The 22,945-nt window shown below is 51.8% G+C and overlaps 1 protein-coding gene across 1 annotated transcript in view; it reads left to right on the forward strand.

Moving 5' to 3' along the window:
• The first annotated feature begins 2,214 nt into the window (after nucleotides 1-2,214).
• Nucleotides 2,215-22,945, forward strand: part of LOC133341005 (alpha-N-acetylgalactosaminide alpha-2,6-sialyltransferase 2-like) — a 32,511-nt gene continuing 11,780 nt past the window's right edge. Inside the window, exons 1-4 of the mRNA XM_061549587.1 lie at nucleotides 2,215-2,475; nucleotides 11,467-11,689; nucleotides 19,615-19,783; nucleotides 21,641-21,812. Coding sequence (XP_061405571.1) covers nucleotides 2,324-2,475; nucleotides 11,467-11,689; nucleotides 19,615-19,783; nucleotides 21,641-21,812 — 716 coding nt within the window. The 5' untranslated portion in view covers nucleotides 2,215-2,323. The remainder of the gene's footprint in view (nucleotides 2,476-11,466; nucleotides 11,690-19,614; nucleotides 19,784-21,640; nucleotides 21,813-22,945) is intronic.

A 22,945-nucleotide genomic window follows, 5' to 3' on the forward strand; every position in this document is an offset into this window, starting at 1 on the left:
GGGAGGAAACCGGAGAGTCAGGATGAGAGGCGCACAGAACGGCGGGAGGAGCCACGTGGGTTTCAGCGAACTTCGCTCCGCCGGTGAGACACGGAACATCGAAACCGGTGCAGAGGTTGCTGCTGAAAAGAATCACTCCCGGAAGGCCGTGTGGCCGATGGGAATCGTGTAAAGAAGCGTTTAGTTTCGCTGTGGAGGGACACATGTGGGAAGAAGGGGGGGGGGGGGTCTGCTGGTTTGTGTTCTTCCTCGAGCTGTTCGATTGATTTAAACGGAGCCCCCACGGCCTCGCTCGGACTCCGTTCTCTCTCGCCCCCCACTGGCCTGGCTCGCGCATTGCCCGCTCCGCGCGAGGATTCAGAAATAAAAATGTGACAAAGTCAAAGCCGTTTGTCATTCCACTGCTGAATGTAGAAGAGACACGTGGGAGTGGTTTAACCATACTTCGCCGCGCTGGTCGTTGTGGGCTGGTGAAGGGGGTGGCTCGGAGGAGGTTGGATATCACTTTAAACGACTCTAATGATGTTATAAAGTGTCGTCGTTCGGGATCGTTGCATCTCAAAGTCGCCACGGAACCACAGACCAAGCTGGAAGGCTGGTAGGAGGTGAGCCGGTGCAGACGATTGCTTTGTAAGCCTCTACATGCTGAGATGGTTTCAACCAATTAGGGAGTGTCGTTAAACCCGCCACCACCCGACACAGCCAACTAGTAACGATGGAGTGTTGTTTATACTACGTGAGTGAGGAAACTGGAGCACCCGCAAGAAAACCCCCGACGCATGTGAGGGTGCAACACTATATCCCACACAGAAGGGGCAAATTATATCAGTCCACAGTTTGCTGCGCTGCGTTCCGATGGCGAGCCAGGGTATGGCACCTCGGTGCCCAAGGGTAGGGAGTTTCGCAGAAAGGGAGTGATGTGAGCGGTGATCCACCAACGCTGGCCTCCGTGGTATGGACGTCCGTGCGTGCGTCACCACCGCCTGTGCAATGTCACCCGTGGCGTGGTTTTTAATCTAACGCTGCAGGGGTCACATCGCAGTGCGCTGACCACTGCGCCACCGCTCCCCTTTGTGTGGTACTCATCAATACTGGCTCAATTCAAATATTACACCGCTCAATCATAGTCTCATTACATTGTTATAATATTTAAATACATCTCACTAGTCATGAAAAATAATGCAGCAGAACCAATGAATCGTTCTAAATAATGCTTCCAGCTTCACCTGGCATTGTTCCCAGCGCCCCTTCGTGGTGGGGGGAGGGGGGGTCCTGGGGGGAGGGGTACCTTGGGGGGATACCTGGGGAGGGGGATGTTCAGGGTGGGGTCCTCCACACACAACCTAAATTCCACTCGCCCCATTTAATCGATTGATAAAACCCAACTACCGTCTCATCAGGATTAAAAGATGTACTTCCACTCCCCCTTGTGAATTTTAAAGCGTCTTATAATCCGGTAGGTGTGTGTGTAACCAGATTTGTATAACTTTATTTAACTTTATAATTGAGCAATTTTGCGTTTTTATGTGAATGAGTTTATTTTGCAATACTTTGTCATTATTGAAGAGGTCGTCTGCCTGAGTCTAGCTTCCTATGCCTGTTTAAAAACTGTGCATCACGGAACATTTTAAAAATGTAGTTCTCATCAGGGTCCCGTGATGTAAACGAGAGCGAGTCTGCAACTCTTATAATCGTCCACTGTTTTTCATCTATTGAAGTACTATGAAGAATGGTCATTGCCCGAAACGTCGCCTATTATGTTTTGCTTTTTCAGGCCACTGTTATTGACGAATGCGTTTTTTAAATTACTTTATTGTGAGTTTTGTTGTTGTATAACGTTATTGACACCGGGCACACATGTGCGTCTTACTTTCCGGAGCGCCTTATAAAAACACACCGCCACTCGCCATGAGTAATGCCAGCTCAGCGTTGCTCTTCACTGAACTTCACATTCTGTCCGCTCTGTGTGAGCGACTTTCGAGAGGGAGAGACAGAGAAGGGGGGACAATGAAACCCGCCGAGCCGGGGCACGTCGGGGGCAGGTTGAGAGCGAGTGGACACCTGAGCACAATGAGCGCTGCCACCAGCCTGGAGCCAATCGGCGCACACGCGGACGGAACCGCCCGCCCGCCCGCCAGGCATTGGCAGCGAATAAAAGCCCCTCTGCAAGGCGTCCCTCCCCGAGACGCTCGCCACGAGACCTGTTGGCCTCAACAATCACAAAGGCGCACATTCCCTACAAGTCTTACCCCCCCACCCCCCCCAACAAAGTACGAGGCGACTCGCAGAGTTGGGCGAACCAAGCGACCCGCGTGCGAGCGCCATGGCGCTGTTGGTGAGCGGCATCCTCCGTGCGGTGTTGCCCAAGACCCTGGCCATTAAAGGCTTCGTGGTGCTGTGTGTGCTGGGAGCCGGGATCCTCTTCGGGTTTCACGTCACCGTGCACAAGAGCTCGTGTGTGCGCAACGATGCGAGGTGAGGATGCCGTGCTCTCCCCCCACAGTCCCACGCGTGTGTCCGTGTGCTGCACCACCACCACCATCGCCACCACCACCACTAAGTTCGCTGCTCCACTGGCCCCAGCCCGCGCCGTGGGTGGCGCTGACTTGCACAGCCACCCACCCACAGGGGGCTGTGGGGCGGCGGGAGAGTGGTTTGCGGTGTGTCGTTCGTGGGTGGGGAGGGGGCGTTCGTGAGTGAGGTGTTTGACCATACTTCACCGCGTGGGTCACTGCGGGTTGGTGTGTGTGTGCAGTAGTGTGTACATGAAGCCGCTTCCTGTGTATTTGTGTGTTTTAAGAAGCCCCCCCCCCGTATAGCCTTAACAGACTGTTGGGGCAAGTGCTGTTAGCGAGCACCTATGAAGGCCGGCACGGCACACGAGGCTGTGAGTGACCAGCACCACGCTCGGCCGCCTTTGTCTCCCCAGTGGCGATGTTTACACACCGCGCCAGGTACTCTGTTGACGCCGAGTCAACTTAGGGGAGCCCCAGGACGGCTTCATCAGATAATATAATCGCTTTCACCGGTGTTGGCCGCGAGCGGGAATCCAAGTCGGGTGGTCGGGCTCGCAGCGCAGCGCGCTCTCGCCTTGGATGGCACGCTGCTCCTCCTGCTGCTGCTGCTCCTGCTGCTGCTGCTCCTGCTGCTCCTGCTGCTGCTGCTCCTGCTGCTCCTGCTGCTCCTGCTGCTCCTGCTGCTGCTGCTGCTGCTCTGCTGCTGCTCCTGCCGCTGCTGCTGCTCCTGCCGCTGCTGCTGCTCCGCTGCTGCCGCTCCTGCTGCTGCCGCTCCTGCTGCTGCCGCTGCGCTCCTGCCGCCGCTGCTGCTCCTGGCGCCGCTGCTGCTCCTGGCGCCGCTGCTGCTCCTGGCGCCGCTGCTGCTCCTGGCGCCGCTGCTGCTCCTGGCGCCGCTGCTGCTCCTGCTCCTGCTGCTCCTGCTGCTGCTGCTGCTCCTGCTGCTGCTGCTCCTGCTGCTGCTGCTCCTGCTGCTGCTGCTCCTGGCGCTGCTGCTGCTGCTGCTCTGCTGCTCTGCTGTGCTGCTGCTGTGCTGCTGGCGCTGCTGCTGGCGCTGCTGCTGCTGGCGCTGCTGCTGCTCCTGCTGCTGCTGGCGCTGCTGCTGCTCTGCTCCTGCTGCTGCTGCTGGCGCTGCTGCTGCTCCTGCTGCTGCTCCTGCTGCTGCTGCTGGCGCTGCTGCTGCTCCTGCTGCTGCTGCTGCTGCTCCTGCTGCTGCTGCTGCTCCTGCTCCTGCTGCTGCTGCTCCTGCTGCTGCTGCTCCTGCTGCTGCTCCTGGCGCTGTTCCTGGCGCTGCGCGTGGCGCGTGCGACTCGCGTGCGCTCCTCGAGTTCCGCGGGGACCGTGGTGGGGGGCCGTGGTGGGGGGCCGTGGTGGGGGACCGTGGTGGGGGGCCGTGGTGGGGGGCCGTGGTGGGGGGCCGTGGTGGGGGGCCGTGGTGGGGGGCCGTGGTGGGGGACCGTGGTGGGGGGCCGTGGTGGGGGGCCGTGGTGGGGGGCCGTGGTGGGGGGCCGTGGTGGGGGGCCGTGGTGGGGGGCCGTGGTGGGGGGCCGTGGTGGGGGGCCGTGGTGGGGGGCCGTGGTGGGCGCGCGTCGTGGCGCCCGGTGCCACGATCCCCGCCTCGTCGTGGCTCGGCGAACAACGAGGTGCGAGCACCGGGCTGGAGTGCAGCAGCCCCCCCCCCTCTACTCGTGTGCCCCAGTGTCCTCGACTCCGGAGCCCGGCGATATGGGGTCGATTACCGGTCACGACTGACGGGGCTCGCCCCCGCGCACCCCCTTTACCAACCCGCACTGACCAGCGTGGTGAAGTATGGTCATACAACCTTCAACCCGATACGGCGTGGGGGGTGACCTTCATCAAGCAGTGGCTTGAAAAATGTGGCTGCATTTTACGCGAATAATATTGGCGACAGCGAATCTGATTGCCAGGTTCTATATGGGGAAATGTTGACTTAAAGCTTTCGTGACTGCAGGAATTCATATTATTTGGGTCTTTCGGTAAAGTCACGTAGATAGGTTCAAAGAAAATAACAAAAAAACGAAGACGTTTGTGTTGCGATCGAAACGTCTTCGTTTTTTGTTATTTTCTTTGAACCTATCTACGTGACTTTACCGAAAGACCCAAAGAATATCTATTTGGGGAAGTTGCCACGACCTGCACGCTGTCTCAATGTGGCTGTTCCTATTTTTGTCGGTCTTGATATATCGATGCTATTGAGTATTAATACGATTAAGACCTTGGATTTTGAGAGATTGGGTCATTGCTATTTCCAGTTTTTTTTGTAAACAGAATTTCATTTGGCTGCCAGTAGCGAGCCAGTTTATCTGCAACAGAAAATAATAAACGGCTGCCATTTGTCATACTCCTGTCACACTGCTCCTGCACTGGGAGTTTAACTTTCTCGTCTGCATCTTCCGTGGTTGGTGCGGATTCTATTCCCGTGCTGCCGGCTGTTTCCGTTCAAGGTGGAACCGGGGCAGTGTGGTGGTGGTGGCTGGCCACGAACACAACTTCGATGTTAAAATTCCAGTCACAGGGAGTATGCGCCGCGTGTTTCCGTGTTCTGTATCTCAGCCGTGATCACAGGGCCGTCCCTCGGGGGGTGCGGGGCCCGGGACAAGTCACAACTGACGCCTTCAAACTACACCTGACACCGTGACGTCGAAACGCGCCGCCCCCCCCCCCCCCCATAGCGCGGGGCCAGGGGCTGTCGCCCCGATTCGCCATAACCCTCGGGACGGTTCTGGGCGTGACTGGGATATTAGTCAGATGGACGTCGATGGGCAGGAGGTTTGTGTCGGTTTCCAATCGGTTCAGTTCATGGCGTGTGGCAGCACTGCGACGAATATCCAGTGGTGCGATATTTAACAGCTCAGCAATCCGAGGGTGTAGAGTTTAAAGTTCCTTCAATAGTTCGAATTGCGATGTACGTTTCAGTATTGACGAGTCAATGGTGACGGAGTTTTGCCTCGCCTGGGGGTGCAGTGCTCTGTGTTTGAGTGTGCCAGGGCAGCGCCCACCGCCTGAAACATGGAGGCATCCTCTGTCGCCATGGCTTTGTGTCACCAATGCGAGACCAAAGGCTGCCATTGCATTGTCCCTGTACTGGTCACCTTTTGGCTGCCTTTGGTCCAGCACTGGTGAGACAAATTTGTCAATGGTGAGGCTTTCTCTGGTGTATGCCAATCATTTTCGAAGAGTGAATATATAATTATTAAAGCATATTTGTTTGTTAAATCCGCCACTATCTGACACAGCCAATTAGTAAGGTTTGTCACATAAACAAAACCTGCCAATTCGTTACTAGTATAGCACACCTGTGTGTTGAAGAGTAAACCCACAACATTTATAATTCAAGTAGGACTTTTCAACAGTAATTACAACTTGCATCATCAGGCGACAGCCAGAGTTGTGAAAAAAACCCTGTTTTGGTCTTAAATGGAGGGATAAATGTGACGTCGTCACTTGCGAATGCGAGCGAAGATGTCCGCTTAAATCGCTTGATTTGGAGCTTCTCCAATTTTTGGTTTGAAGAAAAGTATCCTGCCCAAAAACCTCTTGTGGATAATATTGGTCGTGAAAGCCTACGTGTTAAACATTATATTTACCACAGGTGCGTGTGGTTAATGCAGACTTAATACCTTGTATAGTAATAGGTGTCTATTTGGTGTTTGAACATCAATACATCTATATTTATACCAGAGAAGGTTAGACCAGTTTTTTTTTTAATCATTCAACATATTCTTTGTTGATACTTTGATATTTGTCATGTACGCATTTTGCAAACCACATACGCATGTCCATATACGTAATGCCTGGTATCAGGTATCCTTTGCGTATTGAAAACACAGACGGTTGGTACTGCTTTCAAGCAACCTGAATTTCGCTCGGTTCGCTTTGCCACCGATTACACATGGGAAAAAGACTTGCATTCTTATGATCACGTTTGCAGTTTAGCAACAAATATCATTCAATCAAATTAACAATGCTACTGGAAAGACAAGAATAAATTATAATCACAATGTAATTGTACTTGGAGCACTTAATTAGTAAACACTACAAATGTTTGCGGGACAAACTAAACACGAGAGGATATATACTATTGTAGAAGCGTGATTTGTTGAATTTGTCAATTCGTCGTAAAACCCCTTGCCAAAGAAATTCCGTCGCTTCGAGTTTTGGACGTGGGTGGATTCTCGTCAGCATTTTAATAACTCGGCTAGTATGCGAGAGGCGTGTGTTGCTTTCCACCGTCGTCATCGTATTAACAATAAGATGCGTCGGTAGATTTGGTGCTTGCGTGGACAATGTACGTCACGATCGTCAGCGTTGCGGAGATTGAACCTCGACGCGTCTAATGATGCCGATGGGGCTAAGCAGCCCCGCTCATCGACTGCCGTGGGGCGGCGATGGTGGTAACCATTTTATTTTATTTCTTGAGCAATTAAGTAATGAAATCGTTAATCGGTAGAGTAGATTATTACTTCTATAATCGGAGAGTCCAAGGGCCATGAATGAGGATATGGGTTGCAGGGCTGTAGCATGGATACTGTGCAGGAGATATTACTAATGAAGGGCTCTGTACCCATTTTAGTTACCATGAGTGGATCTGAGATGTGGGGGTGGGGGGCCACGATGACCAGGTGTCTTGATTGGGGGGGGGGGGGCACCATACCGAGACGCTTGAGAACTCACTGCTGTAAGAGGGAAGGTGATCGCTCTCGGACAAGTTGGTGATCACCTGTTTTGCGAATGCCACTGTGGCGTGAGTCCTACAAGGAATACAATCCCTTCTGGGTGTGAACTTGAGCCATAAGCCACGTGTCAGCAGTGGGCAGGTTCCATCGAGGGTGAGAACGAGCACAGAGGCAACGCTTTTTGGGGCATTGCAGGTTGCTGATGTCGCGTTGACTGTTGTCAGTAACCTACTTGTTGTCCAGCACTGCTGATGACTCTTCCATGCTAAGAGGCCTTCGTGTGCAGTGGTAGTTCAAAAGCCACGACTATGCACATTGCGACACCGAACATTTGGGTTATCTGTCTTGATCCATGTTGCACTTTGCGCAATATTTTGAAATGTTTCTTGTAGAGATTATTTCGATTTAATCTTCCTTTCCTTCACATTGTCTTGAGAAATCCATGGCGTCACCTCTATTCAGGCCTGAAATAACTCTCCTTCATAGCGTGTGATAATGTATCGTTGTGAAATTGACTTTGGTTGAGCAATAGCTATGTATTACCATGACTGTGCCATGAGCACCCTTTAGATTTTGTGTAAATAAAATCCGGAAATCTGGCCGAGCGGATGTAGCCATCTTAAAATCCTCCATGCGTGGCGCCTTGCTCAAACCAGCTTTGTGGTATTCCTCGTGCACGAGAGGTGAACAAATTGCCCTGCACTGTAGCATTAAAGCACGGTAGAAGCTGCTTTAGTCTGGTGTATTGTGAACACTCACAGTGCACCATTACCTCCTGGCCAAGTAAACCTCCCAACGTTGCACCAATGTTGGCATATGGCGAGAACCGTTGGCTCAACGTTCCATGTTTACTGGGTTGGCTGCAATCTCCATCCGTATCTGTTCTCTGCCCTCTTCATTCCCACAAATGCCCCTTCCTTCAGCTCCTCCACCATCTTCTTGGTTATTTCGGTAAAGTCACGTAGAAGGGAAATAATAAAGTAATAGAAAGAAAACATAATAAAATACAATTCTCACGACGTTTCCTTTCTACGTGACTTTACCGAAAGAACCAAGAAGATGAATCCCTGCAGTCACGAAAGCTTTAAATCGAAACTCCTCCACCATCCAGATCCTCGACCTTCCTGTCTTTACTGTGCCTGATGTTCTTCTTTGCAACAAAAACCAAACACACCTACAGTACTCGCAGCTGACCTCACGTTTTGGACAGTGCTGTTTCTTTCTTTCAAACGAACGTTCTGGAATAAGAAACTTCCTCAAGAAAAAACTAAACAAACGAGTTCTCGTTATGGTTCAATAAAATCAAAATATGTAAATGACGCGAGGCAAGTTGAGTGCAGTTGTGACGAGACTCAGGCTTGGCTCTCCAGCAGTGACCCCCCCCCCACACCAAGCTTCGTTATTCCAGGCCAAACCTTTTGCTATTGAGAATGATTACAACCGCGGAGAGCAAGCAAACTAAGGCATCAACATTGAACTTCTCGCAGCGTAACCAAGCAGTTTGACGCGGGGATGACAGCTGCTCATCGTGTGACGCCTTCTCCATCGTCGGATGCGACACGCTGGGCGTGGCTCGTGGGGGTTTCCTGCCTTCGGGCAGCGACACTACAGGGTGGTCACCATGTTTAAGAGGCCTGAGTAATCTACTACAAAATGTAATTGATAATAACAATTTAATGTATTTACTTGGCCACTGAATCGTCACGGCCTTATATACAGGATACTGTACAAAGAGCATACTTATTTCCTGTACCTACATCTTCAATATTGCCAAAAATATTGGGAATTCAGTAGTAATTTAAGAATCCTTTTCCCTCCCATCCCATCGATCATTTATGTTGTTTGGTCATACTTCACCATGTTGCTCAGTGCAAATTGTTGAAGGGGAGGGTTTATAGGGTCACAGGACTCGTCCAGATCTGCAACATCACTTGATGGCAATTGTCACAATCTATCTGAGCATCTTTGGCAGAACAAAATCCAACAACTTCCATTGGACACACAGGGCAGTATACTCTTGCGTGTAAGACATTACACAATACCCTTGCGTGTAAGAAATTACACAATGTCTCAAACAAGACACAGCTGGATTGGTTTTGTCATACTTAGGACTCATCGGCACAGGATGGTCACCAATGCTCACTGCTGATGACACCTAATTGTGATGAAAGCGGTCCTCGGTTGTCTATCACTGCATCACTGCTTCCTGTCAGTCGGTCACATTTGCTCAAATTGTGAAAGAGCACTGCAAGAAATACTGATGGTGTTTGCATAATGCTCAGAGGTAGAGTGCTTCATACACGTCTTGGTGGGCCGTTGTTTGAAACTGGTCGTTTTTCAGCCTGCACTTGCTCTGTTATGGTGGGGGTTTTCCTGTCATTTACAGACTTGACGTTTCATAAAACTGTTGGTATCAAAACTGGGTAGACATTGTTTGCTATTTGTGATATTTAATTCCGTGTAATAGTCATCACACCTCTGCTCCTCCGATTGTATTTTTTTAATTTAGGTTTCTTTTTTAAACCTGGATTTCTGATCTCATTGTGCTCTTCCCAGTAAACATGCCATCGTTGGGTCAACTGTCCATGCCAACGTTGGGTCAACGTTCCGTGTTTTATTGGGGCTGCCTGCTCTGATGTGTATGCAGTATGGTACTGCGTAAGGGCAAAATAGTTGAAATTAACAACATGTCGATGAACAAACCTCTTCCCATGGTCAAGGGGCAGGCATTGGTGTGCTTGCACTGTACCACTATGGTACTTGTACTGTACCAGCACTATTTGTCAACCCACCGGTGGATGAGGGCCTACCCTCGCCGCGTGGAGACGCGGGGGGTTGTTTGGCCACGCTTCACCATACTGGTCGGAGGAATCTGAGAGAATTGAGTGAACTTAATTAAATGGTCTGAGAGCCGTTGAAATGTCACTTTGATAACATTAGAAAGAACAGGTGTGTGTGTGCATAGGCGGGTTGAGAAACTTCCCAAGGTGTGTGGGGTGGGGGCTGCTCCCGAAATGTTAAGCGGTTACTTTGGGCCCCAAGGGGCAGGGCCATCTAATCCACCCTGTCTTTTCCATCCACCCCATCGCCCCCCTGGGATCCGCCACTAGCTGTGAGAGGAGTTTGGGCCATCCATGTGTAGTGTCAATGATTCGGAGACAGAGTTTCCAGAAGGCACTTTCTTTATTAACAACTTTCACGGTCTCGTCCGCACACTCCACAGTAGCTCAGCCTAGCCTGTACACAACACTAGCCGTCTAACACTGACGGGGCGCTGACTGAGATAGCCAACTCCTCTCCTTCGTAGCGCAATATCTAGCGGAGACGTTTGGCGACGACTGGACGACAGCGACGACGAGACGAGTCCACTCCCAGAACCGGCAGCCTCGAGCCCCCCCCCCCGCTGCTCTCGGCTCCTTTCCCAGCGTGGCCTGGCTCCGCCCTGACCGCGCCTCCCTTCTCGAACCCGCCAGCAGGTTCCAGGGGCCTCCAGACGGGGTCCTCCGTGACCCTTGGCCCAGTTCCTCCCCTCTGCCCACACCCCGTGCTCACGCCGTCACCGGCGCGTGTGCTGCTATCTGTCCATCACAGTTGCCGCTGCTGCCCGCTTGCCAGCGCTATGATACTACATTTGCATGGATGTGCTTTGTCTGTCCATACTTCTCGCGTGTACATTCACAAATGCTTGGACATGCACAGACACAGAATTGGGATTTCCATCTACAAAATGAGTAATTTTGGTCACATAAAGCAAAGCTCCAACTGCCCGTTTGTGATATACAGTCAAGGACTTTATGTAATTCACACTGAATGTAATCTGATGATTAATTATACAAATGATTTGGCAATGCTGCTTTGTTGGCAGTCAGTGGTGCACAATTCACAAAAAAGCACTACATTAAAATATATATTTTCTTACAAGAAGCAACATTTAATACAATGACTCCTCTTCACAACACGTAGGCCAGAGAGGGAGAGTGACAGAGCTAGAGGCCAGAGAAGGAGACCCAGGCTGTAAAGAACGGCCATTGCATGAAATGTCACTTATTATATAGGCAGTGCTATTGATGAATGTTAGTTTTTACGCCAATTAGATTTGCTCAAGAACCCTCAATCAGCAGTGGATTGACTGCAAGGGCTGTAAATTAGTATAATGATTCTTAGCGTCGTATGCCTCGGACAAATAATGTCGATGGACGTGCGGCCGTCATATAACCCTGCCCCCTGTCACTGTGACACCCCCCCCCCCCCACCAGCTGCCAGGACATTTTGTGGAAAAGGGCTCAGATGCTCTTTCAAAAACTCAAGGTGGGCAGCACCGCAGCCCCGGCAGTGGGGGACATCGTCACGACGACGGAGACCGACTACAGAGACGACGAGGAGGAAGGCCTGCACGAATGGCTGCAGCAGAACGTCAACGAAAGCATCAAAATCGGAAACGACAACGACTACTACCGCGAGGCCAAGGCGGCGCCCTCGGTGAGTGGGCCCAGTGGACGCGGTGCCGGGCCCACTGGGGGCCCTGACCAGCAAACGTGGAACGTTGCGCCCTGGGGCCAACGGTTCCAACTTCCTTGGCAACGTTGACCCAACGTTGGAACGTTGGGTCAACGTTGCCAACGAAGTTGGAACGTTGGGTCAACGTTGCGTGTTTTATTGGATAAGCAAAACATTATTTTCGGCTGCCACTCTGCATGAGTTGATGGAACTGGTATGGATCAGAGACAGAGGAGGGGGGGAGAATACTCGCTCCGAGTGAGTGGTCGGGCATATTTGTCATTCCACCTTTGGGCTCTATCTTGAAAACTGCTCCACTCATTGGTGACCTTTGTTGCAAGACCAGTTTCACCTTCCCCTTCAAGTCGCAGCGAGGTTTATTGAGCCAAGTTTACCTTCAATGCACACGCACACACATTCTTGCCTACCCACAGTCTTTGTTCAAGACCAAAATTGACAAAACTCTGAGATGCCCCACAGCGCTGGTGAGTCCTCGGTGCAGTGCACGCAACTCGCACAGAGATCCGTAGGCTCGTACGCTATGTTTGACTTGGCATACATCGCACTGATCATTGCACGCGCATTGACTTCAACGTAGATGGTGCGGGGGTGGATATTTCGGGAAACAAGCAACGCCCAACATTTTACGATGGCGATAAACCACTTGCCTCAAAATGTAAACGTAACCCGGGCTCTGTCCCCTCAAGCAAATGTTCATTTGCTGCTGTTTACTGCGGTGTTGTTGGTTTAAGGGGCTCGTTCCCACATTTGGGCTGTGTGCAAGCGGCGACTCGCCAATTCGCTGCCGGGGGGGCTACAGCGGCGGGCCCCGTGTCGGTTGCTACGCACATTGTGACCTCCTTGCAAAGACATAGAACATTTTTTTAATTATTGTTTTATAAAATAATAATTTGATAATTTTAGCTTTTTAATTCTCGGTTCAATTAACATGTTTAACAATTATACATTGCAACTTTCATAGATCTATATTGCTGGCGCTTGACGTTTTGGGCCTTTAGATCTGTGCTCAGCGACTGTTTAAAAAAAAAAACCCCCAACAACTTACAACGGAGTACTTTGTTTATTAACACGCTAGTGTGGTACCTCCGGTACTGCAGTACGATAAACAACTTACTCCTAGTTGCGTGGTATTACCCTCATGTTGAGAAGAACATTGTTATGAAATATCTGCATATTTCGCACCTAAAAATAACAAGTCTAATATCAGTTTAAGCAAATGAAGCAGTGTCCACGTGAAGTAAAATGTTTGGTTGACTTGCGACAGCCGCGGCCGCCCATCTATGATCAACGTGCGAACGAGAATGATTCGCTTGAGCCCTGACGTTCGAGTCGAGCCCATGGTGACATGCCGTGAGTGCGATGAATGTAAAGTGGCGTTACTCAAGGCCACAGTGGCACTCCAACACGGGGTCGATAGCGCACCATGGGGAGCGTGAAGCATCCGGAAACGGCGGCTCTCCGACGGGACCGGGACGCGCTCGCCCTGCGTGTTCATTGTTAACGAGGCTGTCTGACTTGGCCCTCTGCGATATTCACGTTCAACACTGTTAACCGGCACAGAAGCAGGACTCCCATTCGTAGGAGGGCGCATGTACGTACGTGGAACTTCTTTCGCACCGTACATAGCCAACCGTGCTAATCGGAGGCGTGGAGGAAGGACAACAAAAAGCAGTTCTCAAGAAATTAGTTTTGAAATTAGATTTCCGGCTACGATGACCTTAGCTAAAAAAAGAGCGGGCCTGGCATCGGCCGATGGGGCGGTCGAGGTCGGCGTCGTTTGAACATCGAAAGCTCGCGAGGCGACGTCAATGTCGTTGTAAACGATCCCGGTCAACGTCGCCCGCCTCTCGGTCAAATAGCGAGTGGGCGACCTCTGACCTTGGCTGCCCACAGAGCACCCGGAGGCAACCCGGCTCGCCAGCTCACGGGGTCGGCCAGCCACGCACCGTCCGGCGAGGACCGTTTTATTTGCGTTGTCGTCGTCGGCAGCATCAGCGCAGCGTCGCTTTGGCTGCCAAAGGAAATGAGCTCCGCTCAATGCCGTTGCCGCAGCATGGTAGGAGGAAGGCAACATACATATGTCGTACGTACCGTATGGTTACACGCGTTACAGCTTCGTCATCGTTCTCGCTCTTTGGCAATGTAAAACAATAATAGCTATTTGCAAGCATCTCATTTTCCAGAATGGGTGTCGTTTGACAACCTTTTGACGCCTCCTCTAGTTTCCATGGCGCTTGCCCTCATTTGAGTCGGTGCGAAACGTAACACCTCGGATGCTGACGGCTAATTAAATTGCGTGGCGGTGACGTTAAACTGACCCCCTTCCAGCTCGTCGGGTTGTTTCTCTTGAGTGGTGTACAAGTTGCCGTCACGCCATCACCGCTCACCCTCGCAGCAGCGGCTTTTGGCTAGCCATCGAACAAAGATGGTCACCGCATCGCGCGCTATCAGATGCGCTTTTGCGGCTGTCTGGATCGCTCTTCCTTCCGATTGTTAGGAAGTCACTGGAGCTTTAGAACTGCTTCATGTGTTTCGTGTGTTGTCCTTCCCCCGTACCTCTGCTTCGCACAGTTGGCTACAAAAGACGTTCAGCATACAAGAATGTTCACAATTCATTCAACCGGTTTTCTGGGTGGGCTGCTTGTTGAGCAAAATTTTGTCAAGCTTTGGCTACACACTATTGCAGGAATTTTTAACTCGTGCATTTCAACGTTGGGCAAACGTTCTGAACACATAGCCCAACCCGGGAAACCACACAAGCATTACAAGCGGCTGTAAAAAACCTACGAGTTTAAATGTTCAATGTCATAATGTGGCGATGCGGTGGAGAAACGTGGCCCTGCGAAATTTATAATTGCGTGTTGCGGACCCGTGCTTGTCCACAGATATCCAAAATGTGCAAGTTGCGTTTGGTAAATTGGTATACAGGTAATAATAAACCATGTGTAGGTGAATTTCACGGTTGGCAAGTCCACGGTTGCGAAGGATTGCTGTACTGTGTAAGTCCACAGTGATATGGGGGATCAGTGCCACGGATCCTGTTATTCACGTGGTTATCAACGATTTACTCCTCTTAATTGCGGGATAAAAATTCGCGAATAACCCCGTGGTTAATGGGGTGAATTTGCCATGCAGCACCTCCTTATCCGTGAAAATCCATGCTTCACTGATAATCGCAAGAAATAGGGTCCTGGATAATAGGAGTGTTCGTGGACCCGACAGCCGTTTTGGATGATGGAAGTCACGGACAATAGGCTGTGAAGAAAGGTCTCCTGGCACTGCATTACTTAATGGTGTTTTATTTTGCGATTGTTAATGTAAATCCAGTCGCACATGGTCGCTTCCACAGTGAAATCCTTCACCGTCATTTTACAGTGACGCATTGCGTTTGTTTTTGTAGGATTTTAAAGTCGAATTGAGATTGCAGTCTCTGTATTGAGACGTCGCCACGCACTATGTACGGTTGAGCAACCGAGCTACGGTGCACGCACGCGCATCCTTGCCACGTCCGCACGCGTGGAGAATCCATTTTTGTTCACTGTGCAGGTGAGGGCGTAGCCACGTAGCCCTGCGAAACAAATCGATGCGGAGCGATGCAAATCCACGAATGAGTACTCAGATGGCGATTAATGGTTGTGGCACGAGTTTGAGCAGTTGCATTCGTCGTGAAAATATTCGATAAATTGTTGCGCCGACGTTGAGTTTTGCCTCGAGGCAGTAAATGGGTTGGGGCACGTAGGTCTTATGGGTTTGGCAGCAAAATTAATGACTCGGGTAGATGACAACCATACCTGTTTGTGATTGATATCTATTTGAACATGGCTCAATGATTGTCGCTGGGGATATTCAAGTGTGGCCGGGTGATGCAGTCTACCAGGGATGGGTTTTGTAAATGGTCCATCTAAGACCATCATCAATCCACAGTTAGACACTGGAGTTGTCTTAGAAAGCACGGTCGCATAATCGTTTTTTAGCCATATCACAGTAATTGAACAGCCAATATGGGAGCATAAACGATCTGTTTACGGTTTGGGAGACGATGCTTATTTTGGTAGAGAAAGCCAAGGTTACATTTTTTTCTCCTGACCACATTTGCATTACGTTCAAACGTGAAAACGAAGAGTCAAAGATAGGACCAGACTGCGTTTTGTCTCTTATCCATGCTGTGTTCAACTCCCCACACCGCAGAGCACAACACACTCACTCACCCACTCACTCACTCACTCGCCACACCGCAGGACACAACACACTCGCTCACCTACCCACTCACTCATTCCCTAATAGCACAGGACACAACACACTTGCCCACCCACCCACTCACACCGCAGGACACAACACACTCGCTCACACCGCAGGACACAACACACTTGCCCACCCACCCACTCACACCGCAGGACACAACACACTCGCTCACCCACTCACTCACACCACAGGACACAACACACTTGCCCACCCACTCACTCACACCGCAGGACACAACACACTCGCTCACCCACTCACTCACACCGCAGGACACAACACACTTGCCCACCCACTCACACCGCAGGACACAACACACTTGCCCACCCACTCACTCGCACCGCAGGACACAACACACTTGCCCACCCACTCACTCACACCGCAGGACACAACACACTTGCCCACCCACTCACACCGCAGGACACAACACACTCGCTCACCCACTCACTCACACCGCAGGACACAACACACTTGCCCACCCACTCACTCACACCGCAGGACACAACACACTCGCTCACCCACTCACTCACACCGCAGGACACAACACACTCGCTCACCCACTCACTCACACCGCAGGACACAACACACTTGCCCACCCACTCACTCACACCGCAGGACACAACACACTCGCTCACCCACTCACTCGCACCGCAGGACACAACACACTCGCTCACCCACCCACTCACACCGCAGGACACAACACACTTGCCTACCCACTCACTCACACCGCAGGACACAACACACTTGCCCACCCACCCACTCACACCGCAGGACACAACACACTTGCCCACCCACCCACTCATACCGCAGGACACAACACACTCGCTCACCCACTCACTCACACCGCAGGACACAACACACTTGCCCACCCACCCACTCATACCGCAGGACACAACACACTCGCTCACCCACTCACTCACACCGCAGGACACAACACACTTGCCCACCCACTCACTCACACCGCAGGACACAACACACTCGCCCACCCACTCACTCACACCGCAGGACACAACACACTTGCCCACCCACTCACTCACTCACACCGCAGGACACAACACACTTGCCCACCCACCCACTCACACCGCAGGACACAACACACTCGCCCACCCACCCACTCACACCGCAGGACACAACACACTTGCCCACCCACCCACTCACACCGCAGGACACAACACACTCGCCCACCCACCCACTCACACCGCAGGACACAACACACTTGCCCACCCACTCACTCATACCGCAGGACACAACACACTCGCCCACCCACTCACTCACACCGCAGGACACAACACACTTGCCCACCCACCCACTCACACCGCAGGACACAACACACTTGCCCACCCACTCACTCATACCGCAGGACACAACACACTCGCTCACCCACTCACTCACACCGCAGGACACAACACACTTGCCCACCCACTCACTCACACCGCAGGACACAACACACTTGCCCACCCACCCGCTCATACCGCAGGACACAACACACTCGCTCACCCACTCACTCACACCGCAGGACACAACACACTTGCCCACCCACCCACTCACACCGCAGGACACAACACACTCGCTCACCCACTCACTCACACCGCAGGACACAACACACTTGCCCACCCACTCACTCACACCGCAGGACACAACACACTTGCCCACCCACTCACTCACACCGCAGGACACAACACCCTTGCCCACCCACCCACTCACACCGCAGGACACCACACACTTGCCCACCCACCCACTCACACCGCAGGACACAACACACTTGCCCACCCACTCACTCACACCGCAGGACACAACACCCTTGCCCACCCACCCACTCACACCGCAGGACACAACACACTTGCCCACCCACTCACTCACACCGCAGGACACAACACCCTTGCCCACCCACCCACTCACACCGCAGGACACAACACCCTTGCCCACCCACCCACTCACACCGCAGGACACAACACACTTGCCCACCCACCCACTCACACCGCAGGACACAACACACTTGCCCACCCACTCACTCACACCGCAGGACACAACACCCTTGCCCACCCACCCACTCACACCGCAGGACACCACACACTTGCCCACCCACCCACTCACACCGCAGGACACAACACACTTGCCCACCCACCCACTCACACCGCAGGACACAACACACTCGCTCACCCACTCACTCACACCGCAGGACACAACACACTCGCTCACCCACTCACTCACACCGCAGGACACAACACACTTGCCCACCCACTCACTCACACCGCAGGACACAACACACTTGCCCACCCACCCACTCATACCGCAGGACACAACACACTCGCTCACCCACTCACTCACACCGCAGGACACAACACCCTTGCCCACCCACCCACTCACACTGCAGGACACAACACACTTGCCCACCCACCCACTCACACCGCAGGACACCACACACTTGCCCACCCACCCACTCACACCGCAGGACACAACACACTTGCCCACCCACCCACTCACACCGCAGGACACAACACACTCGCTCACCCACTCACTCACACCGCAGGACACAACACACTCGCTCACCCACTCACTCACACCGCAGGACACAACACACTTGCCCACCCACTCACTCACACCGCAGGACACAACACACTTGCCCACCCACCCACTCATACCGCAGGACACAACACACTCGCTCACCCACTCACTCACACCGCAGGACACAACACACTTGCCCACCCACCCACTCACACCGCAGGACACAACACACTCGCTCACCCACTCACTCACACCGCAGGACACAACACACTTGCCCACCCACTCACTCACACTGCAGGACACAACACACTTGCCCACCCACCCACTCATACCGCAGGACACAACACACTTGCCCACCCACTCACTCACACCGCAGGACACAACACACTTGCCCACCCACTCACTCACACTGCAGGACACAACACACTTGCCCACCCACCCACTCACACCGCAGGACACAACACACTTGCCCACCCACTCACTCACACCGCAGGACACAACACACTTGCCCACCCACCCACTCATACCGCAGGACACAACACACTCGCTCACCCACTCACTCACACCGCAGGACACAACACACTTGCCCACCCACCCGCTCACACCGCAGGACACAACACAGTCGCTCACCCACTCACACCGCAGGACACAACACACTTGCCCACCCACCCACTCACACCGCAGGACACAACACACTTGCCCACCCACCCACTCATACCGCAGGACACAACACACTCGCTCACCCACTCACTCACACCGCAGGACACAACACACTTGCCCACCCACCCGCTCACACCGCAGGACACAACACAGTCGCTCACCCACTCACACCGCAGGACACAACACACTTGCCCACCCACCCACTCACACCGCAGGGTGCCTCGCTTCTCTTGATGCTTCTTCCCTCGCACCCCGCTCCACTTGGGAATTCTCTCCTCGCATCGTCTCATTTCGCAGGCTCCTACGACTTTGTTCAACTCCACAAACATTGTTTGACCCTGTCCATTACAACTTTGATGGTGCTGTTTGTTGCTGGATACATTACGTTTTGGGATTTTTGGGTCCCTGTGCCTGGCAAACTGTTGGGGAAGGAACCGATGCCGACTTGACTAACGATTCGATGCTCTGGTGATGCGATTTAGAGCTGCCCACAAAGCCTGCGCAAAAGGGTGATGGCGACCGCGGAGTTGCGTGGACTGTTCCAGTTTGACCTGCCTGTGCTGCTGTGGAAGAGCCACCTCCACTTCAACGAGTGGCAGAGACTCACCAAGTACCGCCTCCCCTACGGCTGGAGAGGCATGAACTGGACCGGTACGTCCGCCCGTCCGGCTTACGCGTAGGATTTGTCGAGGGCCGCGCACGGTTTGGAATAAACTTGCACCTTGTGAAGGACAACCAAATTGCAGGTCCGCGTGCGGTGGGGTGTAGTGTCGGTGCTCCCACCTCTCCCAAGACCTGTGGCCAGTGTTGAAGAGCAGAGGGGCTCTCGGGAGTTCTTGCCAGTAGAGACCCTTTGGCCCCAAAAGGAGGGAGCAAGAACTCGCGAGGCCAAGAACTTGATGACAAACCAGGAGATGCCAACCTGCGTTGCCTGCCGATCCGGCGCGACGGTCAAGCTACGGCCATCTCTGAGGGGTGGGGTGGTGGGAGAGGGGGGAGAGGGGGGAGGGGGGAGGGGGGACGAGGGGGGAGGGGGGTGTTTTTCCTTGTAGCAGCCTGCAGTAGATTATTTAAGAGCTGTGGGCGCCGTTTATGGCAAGTGCTTGCACATTTGGGCCTGGGAGTGTGGGTCTGGAACATTATCTTTGCGGTGGCGAAAGCACCGTCCGATCTCCGCCCACGGGAGTTGAAGGTGGTTTGGAGACACGCCGAGAAAATCCCCGACGCTCACTCATGCGAGACGCACGGAGAGCAAGGCAATGAATTGACATTTTATTTTTTATAGAAGTGGTGTTTTTTTCTCACTGTAAAATGGGGAGTTACATTTGTTAGTAACGATTTTGTGATCTTATTAATCGCAACAATTATTCATACAAACTACTATAAAGTCAATATGGGAATTGGCTGCAGTTTGCTACAACGTTGACAGTGCTGTTTACTTCTGGTCACTCGATGTTTTCAGCTTGTCTTCAAAAGCTTTGTTTAAAAAAGAAAGAAATATTTGCATATCATTTGCTTGAACTAAAAACAATGTATCCTTGGCCAAAGTAGGCGAGCAGCAATTTGAAATTATCTGGGTTTGGAATCGAGATTCACTGCATCATTATTCTGACCCTTGTGGAGACATTTCAGCAATGGGGGGGGGGGGGGTCACCAGTGTGTGTGGCTGTGTGTTTAGTGTTGTCATTACGTGTACATACAAGTCGCAATTACACTCGCATGGCTGGGACAGGCACTCTACCCTGCAGCTAGGGTGTAGCTTACCCTGTTCACATTTTACTTTCAGCTGCATCATCACCACGAACTGCTTTTTGACATTGTTACTCACTGTCGTGAGCTGGGATCAATCCACTGCTGGATGAAGGCCGCCCCCGACCAACCCCCGCGGCTCTGCCATGTGCCCACCCACCTGGCACGGCACTCGCTCGTCAATAAACGCTGTGGCCTTAAACGAATATTATCGAATAGGCGACGAGACACGCCTGCAACTCTTATTATCCACCAACTCTCTGCGGCCTCTCTATGTATACGCTCATTAGAATGGCCGTTGCTTGAAACGTCGTCTATTAAACATTATTTCACCGAATAATTTGTATAATTTTCTACAGATGGTCACAAATGTGACCTTTCCCCATATCTTTCGATGTCTCTGTGGCCAGTGAGTCGTGATGTACGATGTTGTGTTTTCGTGGTTCCACCCTAGGCTTGTGCAATTTCTGACATCGTAACACAGAATTTGCAATGCAAATGTCTGCTGCAAAAACAGTTTCGTTCTTTGTTTATCTTTGTTTATCAAGATTATAATTAAATGCACACAGATGCCACGCACAACTTCGTTCCCCGAACCTAATATCTCCATTATCGACAGTTTTTGTCTTCGTTTTGTTGTCACCGCCTTGCTCACGCTCCACGCCCTTCCCTTTGTTAAAGAGCCGGGGTACTGCCTAAATGGGGTCATCCGTGTGACCAAATAAAACTCAAACTGGACTCATTTCCTGGTGTGTGCAGACATGGTGGATGCTATGGAATCCCTCGGCGCACCGGAAAACCGAGAGCTCTTCGACGACCGCATGGGGAAGGCGAGCGGGAGGTGCGTGCGCTGCGCTGTCGTGGGGAACGGAGGAATCCTCCGCGGGGCCGGCATGGGGAAGGAAATCGATGCTCACGACTACGTGTTCAGGTAAGGGCCGCGGACCGTGTTCGTCCGGTGCTCGCCGGGCTGCATTGGCTTCTGGTTGCCGAACAAATGCGTTATCGGGCCGCTCTCATTACACACACAAAGTGCTTGCTACGAATGAACCGCAATACCTCACTGATCTCGTCAAGAAACATAAATCATCGCGCGGACTCTGCTCATCATCACAGCGGCTTTTCGGCAACCATCGACGGTCGCCGCATCGCGCGCTTTCAGATGTGCTTCTGCGGCCATCTGGAATGCTCTTCCTTCCTATATTAGGAAGGCATTGGAGCTATGCACTTTAAAATGTATATTGAAAGCTCATTTCTTTAGAGCTGCTTTTTGTGTTTAGTTTCTTGTCCTTCCCCCGCACCTCCAAATAGCACAAATGGCTATGTATGGTGCGAAAGAAGTTCTACATATGCACTTGCATACAGCAGTGTCCATCTTTCTGTACCCATCTCAAAGCCAGCAACACGCGCCAAGTGAACGTGCTCCTCCTTCGCCGTAGCTCTGATGCCAGCACCTTGTCTAACGGTGTCTTTTTGAACTCTTTTCTTGCAATCTCAGTCTGGCCGTTCCATATCTCTGAATGGTTTTCATCGAAAAGAAAACCAAAGAGGGTTTTGCGAGAGCTCTGTAAACTTAATCGATTTCTACCGATTTGAATGCTTTTGAATCATCTACACAGGCCAGGCACAATGAAATTCGTGGTCATTTATGTTCAGGAATGTCTAAAACCAGTGGCGGCTGGTGATATTTATTTTTGGGGGGGCGCATTTTTTAAATTTTATTGAGGGGGGCAAATAAATATAAAGCAGTACCAAAAGCCATTTTGACTACTTGAATATAAATTTTGATGATCTTTATTTACATTTCAGACCAAAAGAAGTACCAAAAAGCATGTTTCCTACTTGAACATAAATGTTTCTCTTTTATATACATTTCAGACCAAAGTACCAAAAAGCATGTTTCCTACTTGAACATAAATGTTTCTCTTTTATATACATTTCAGACCAAAGTACCAAAAAGCATGTTTCCTACTTGAACATAAAAACGTTAGTTTCATGCTATTATCAATATGGCTGCGGCTACTTTCATGACGTTTGCATTTGTCAGAGAGATGTTTGAGGTCT

The sequence above is a fragment of the Lethenteron reissneri genome, chromosome 10, assembly GCF_015708825.2.
Source record: "Lethenteron reissneri isolate LAM-NWPU_2019-01 chromosome 10, ASM1570882v1, whole genome shotgun sequence".
Taxonomy (NCBI): Eukaryota; Metazoa; Chordata; class Hyperoartia; order Petromyzontiformes; family Petromyzontidae; genus Lethenteron; species Lethenteron reissneri.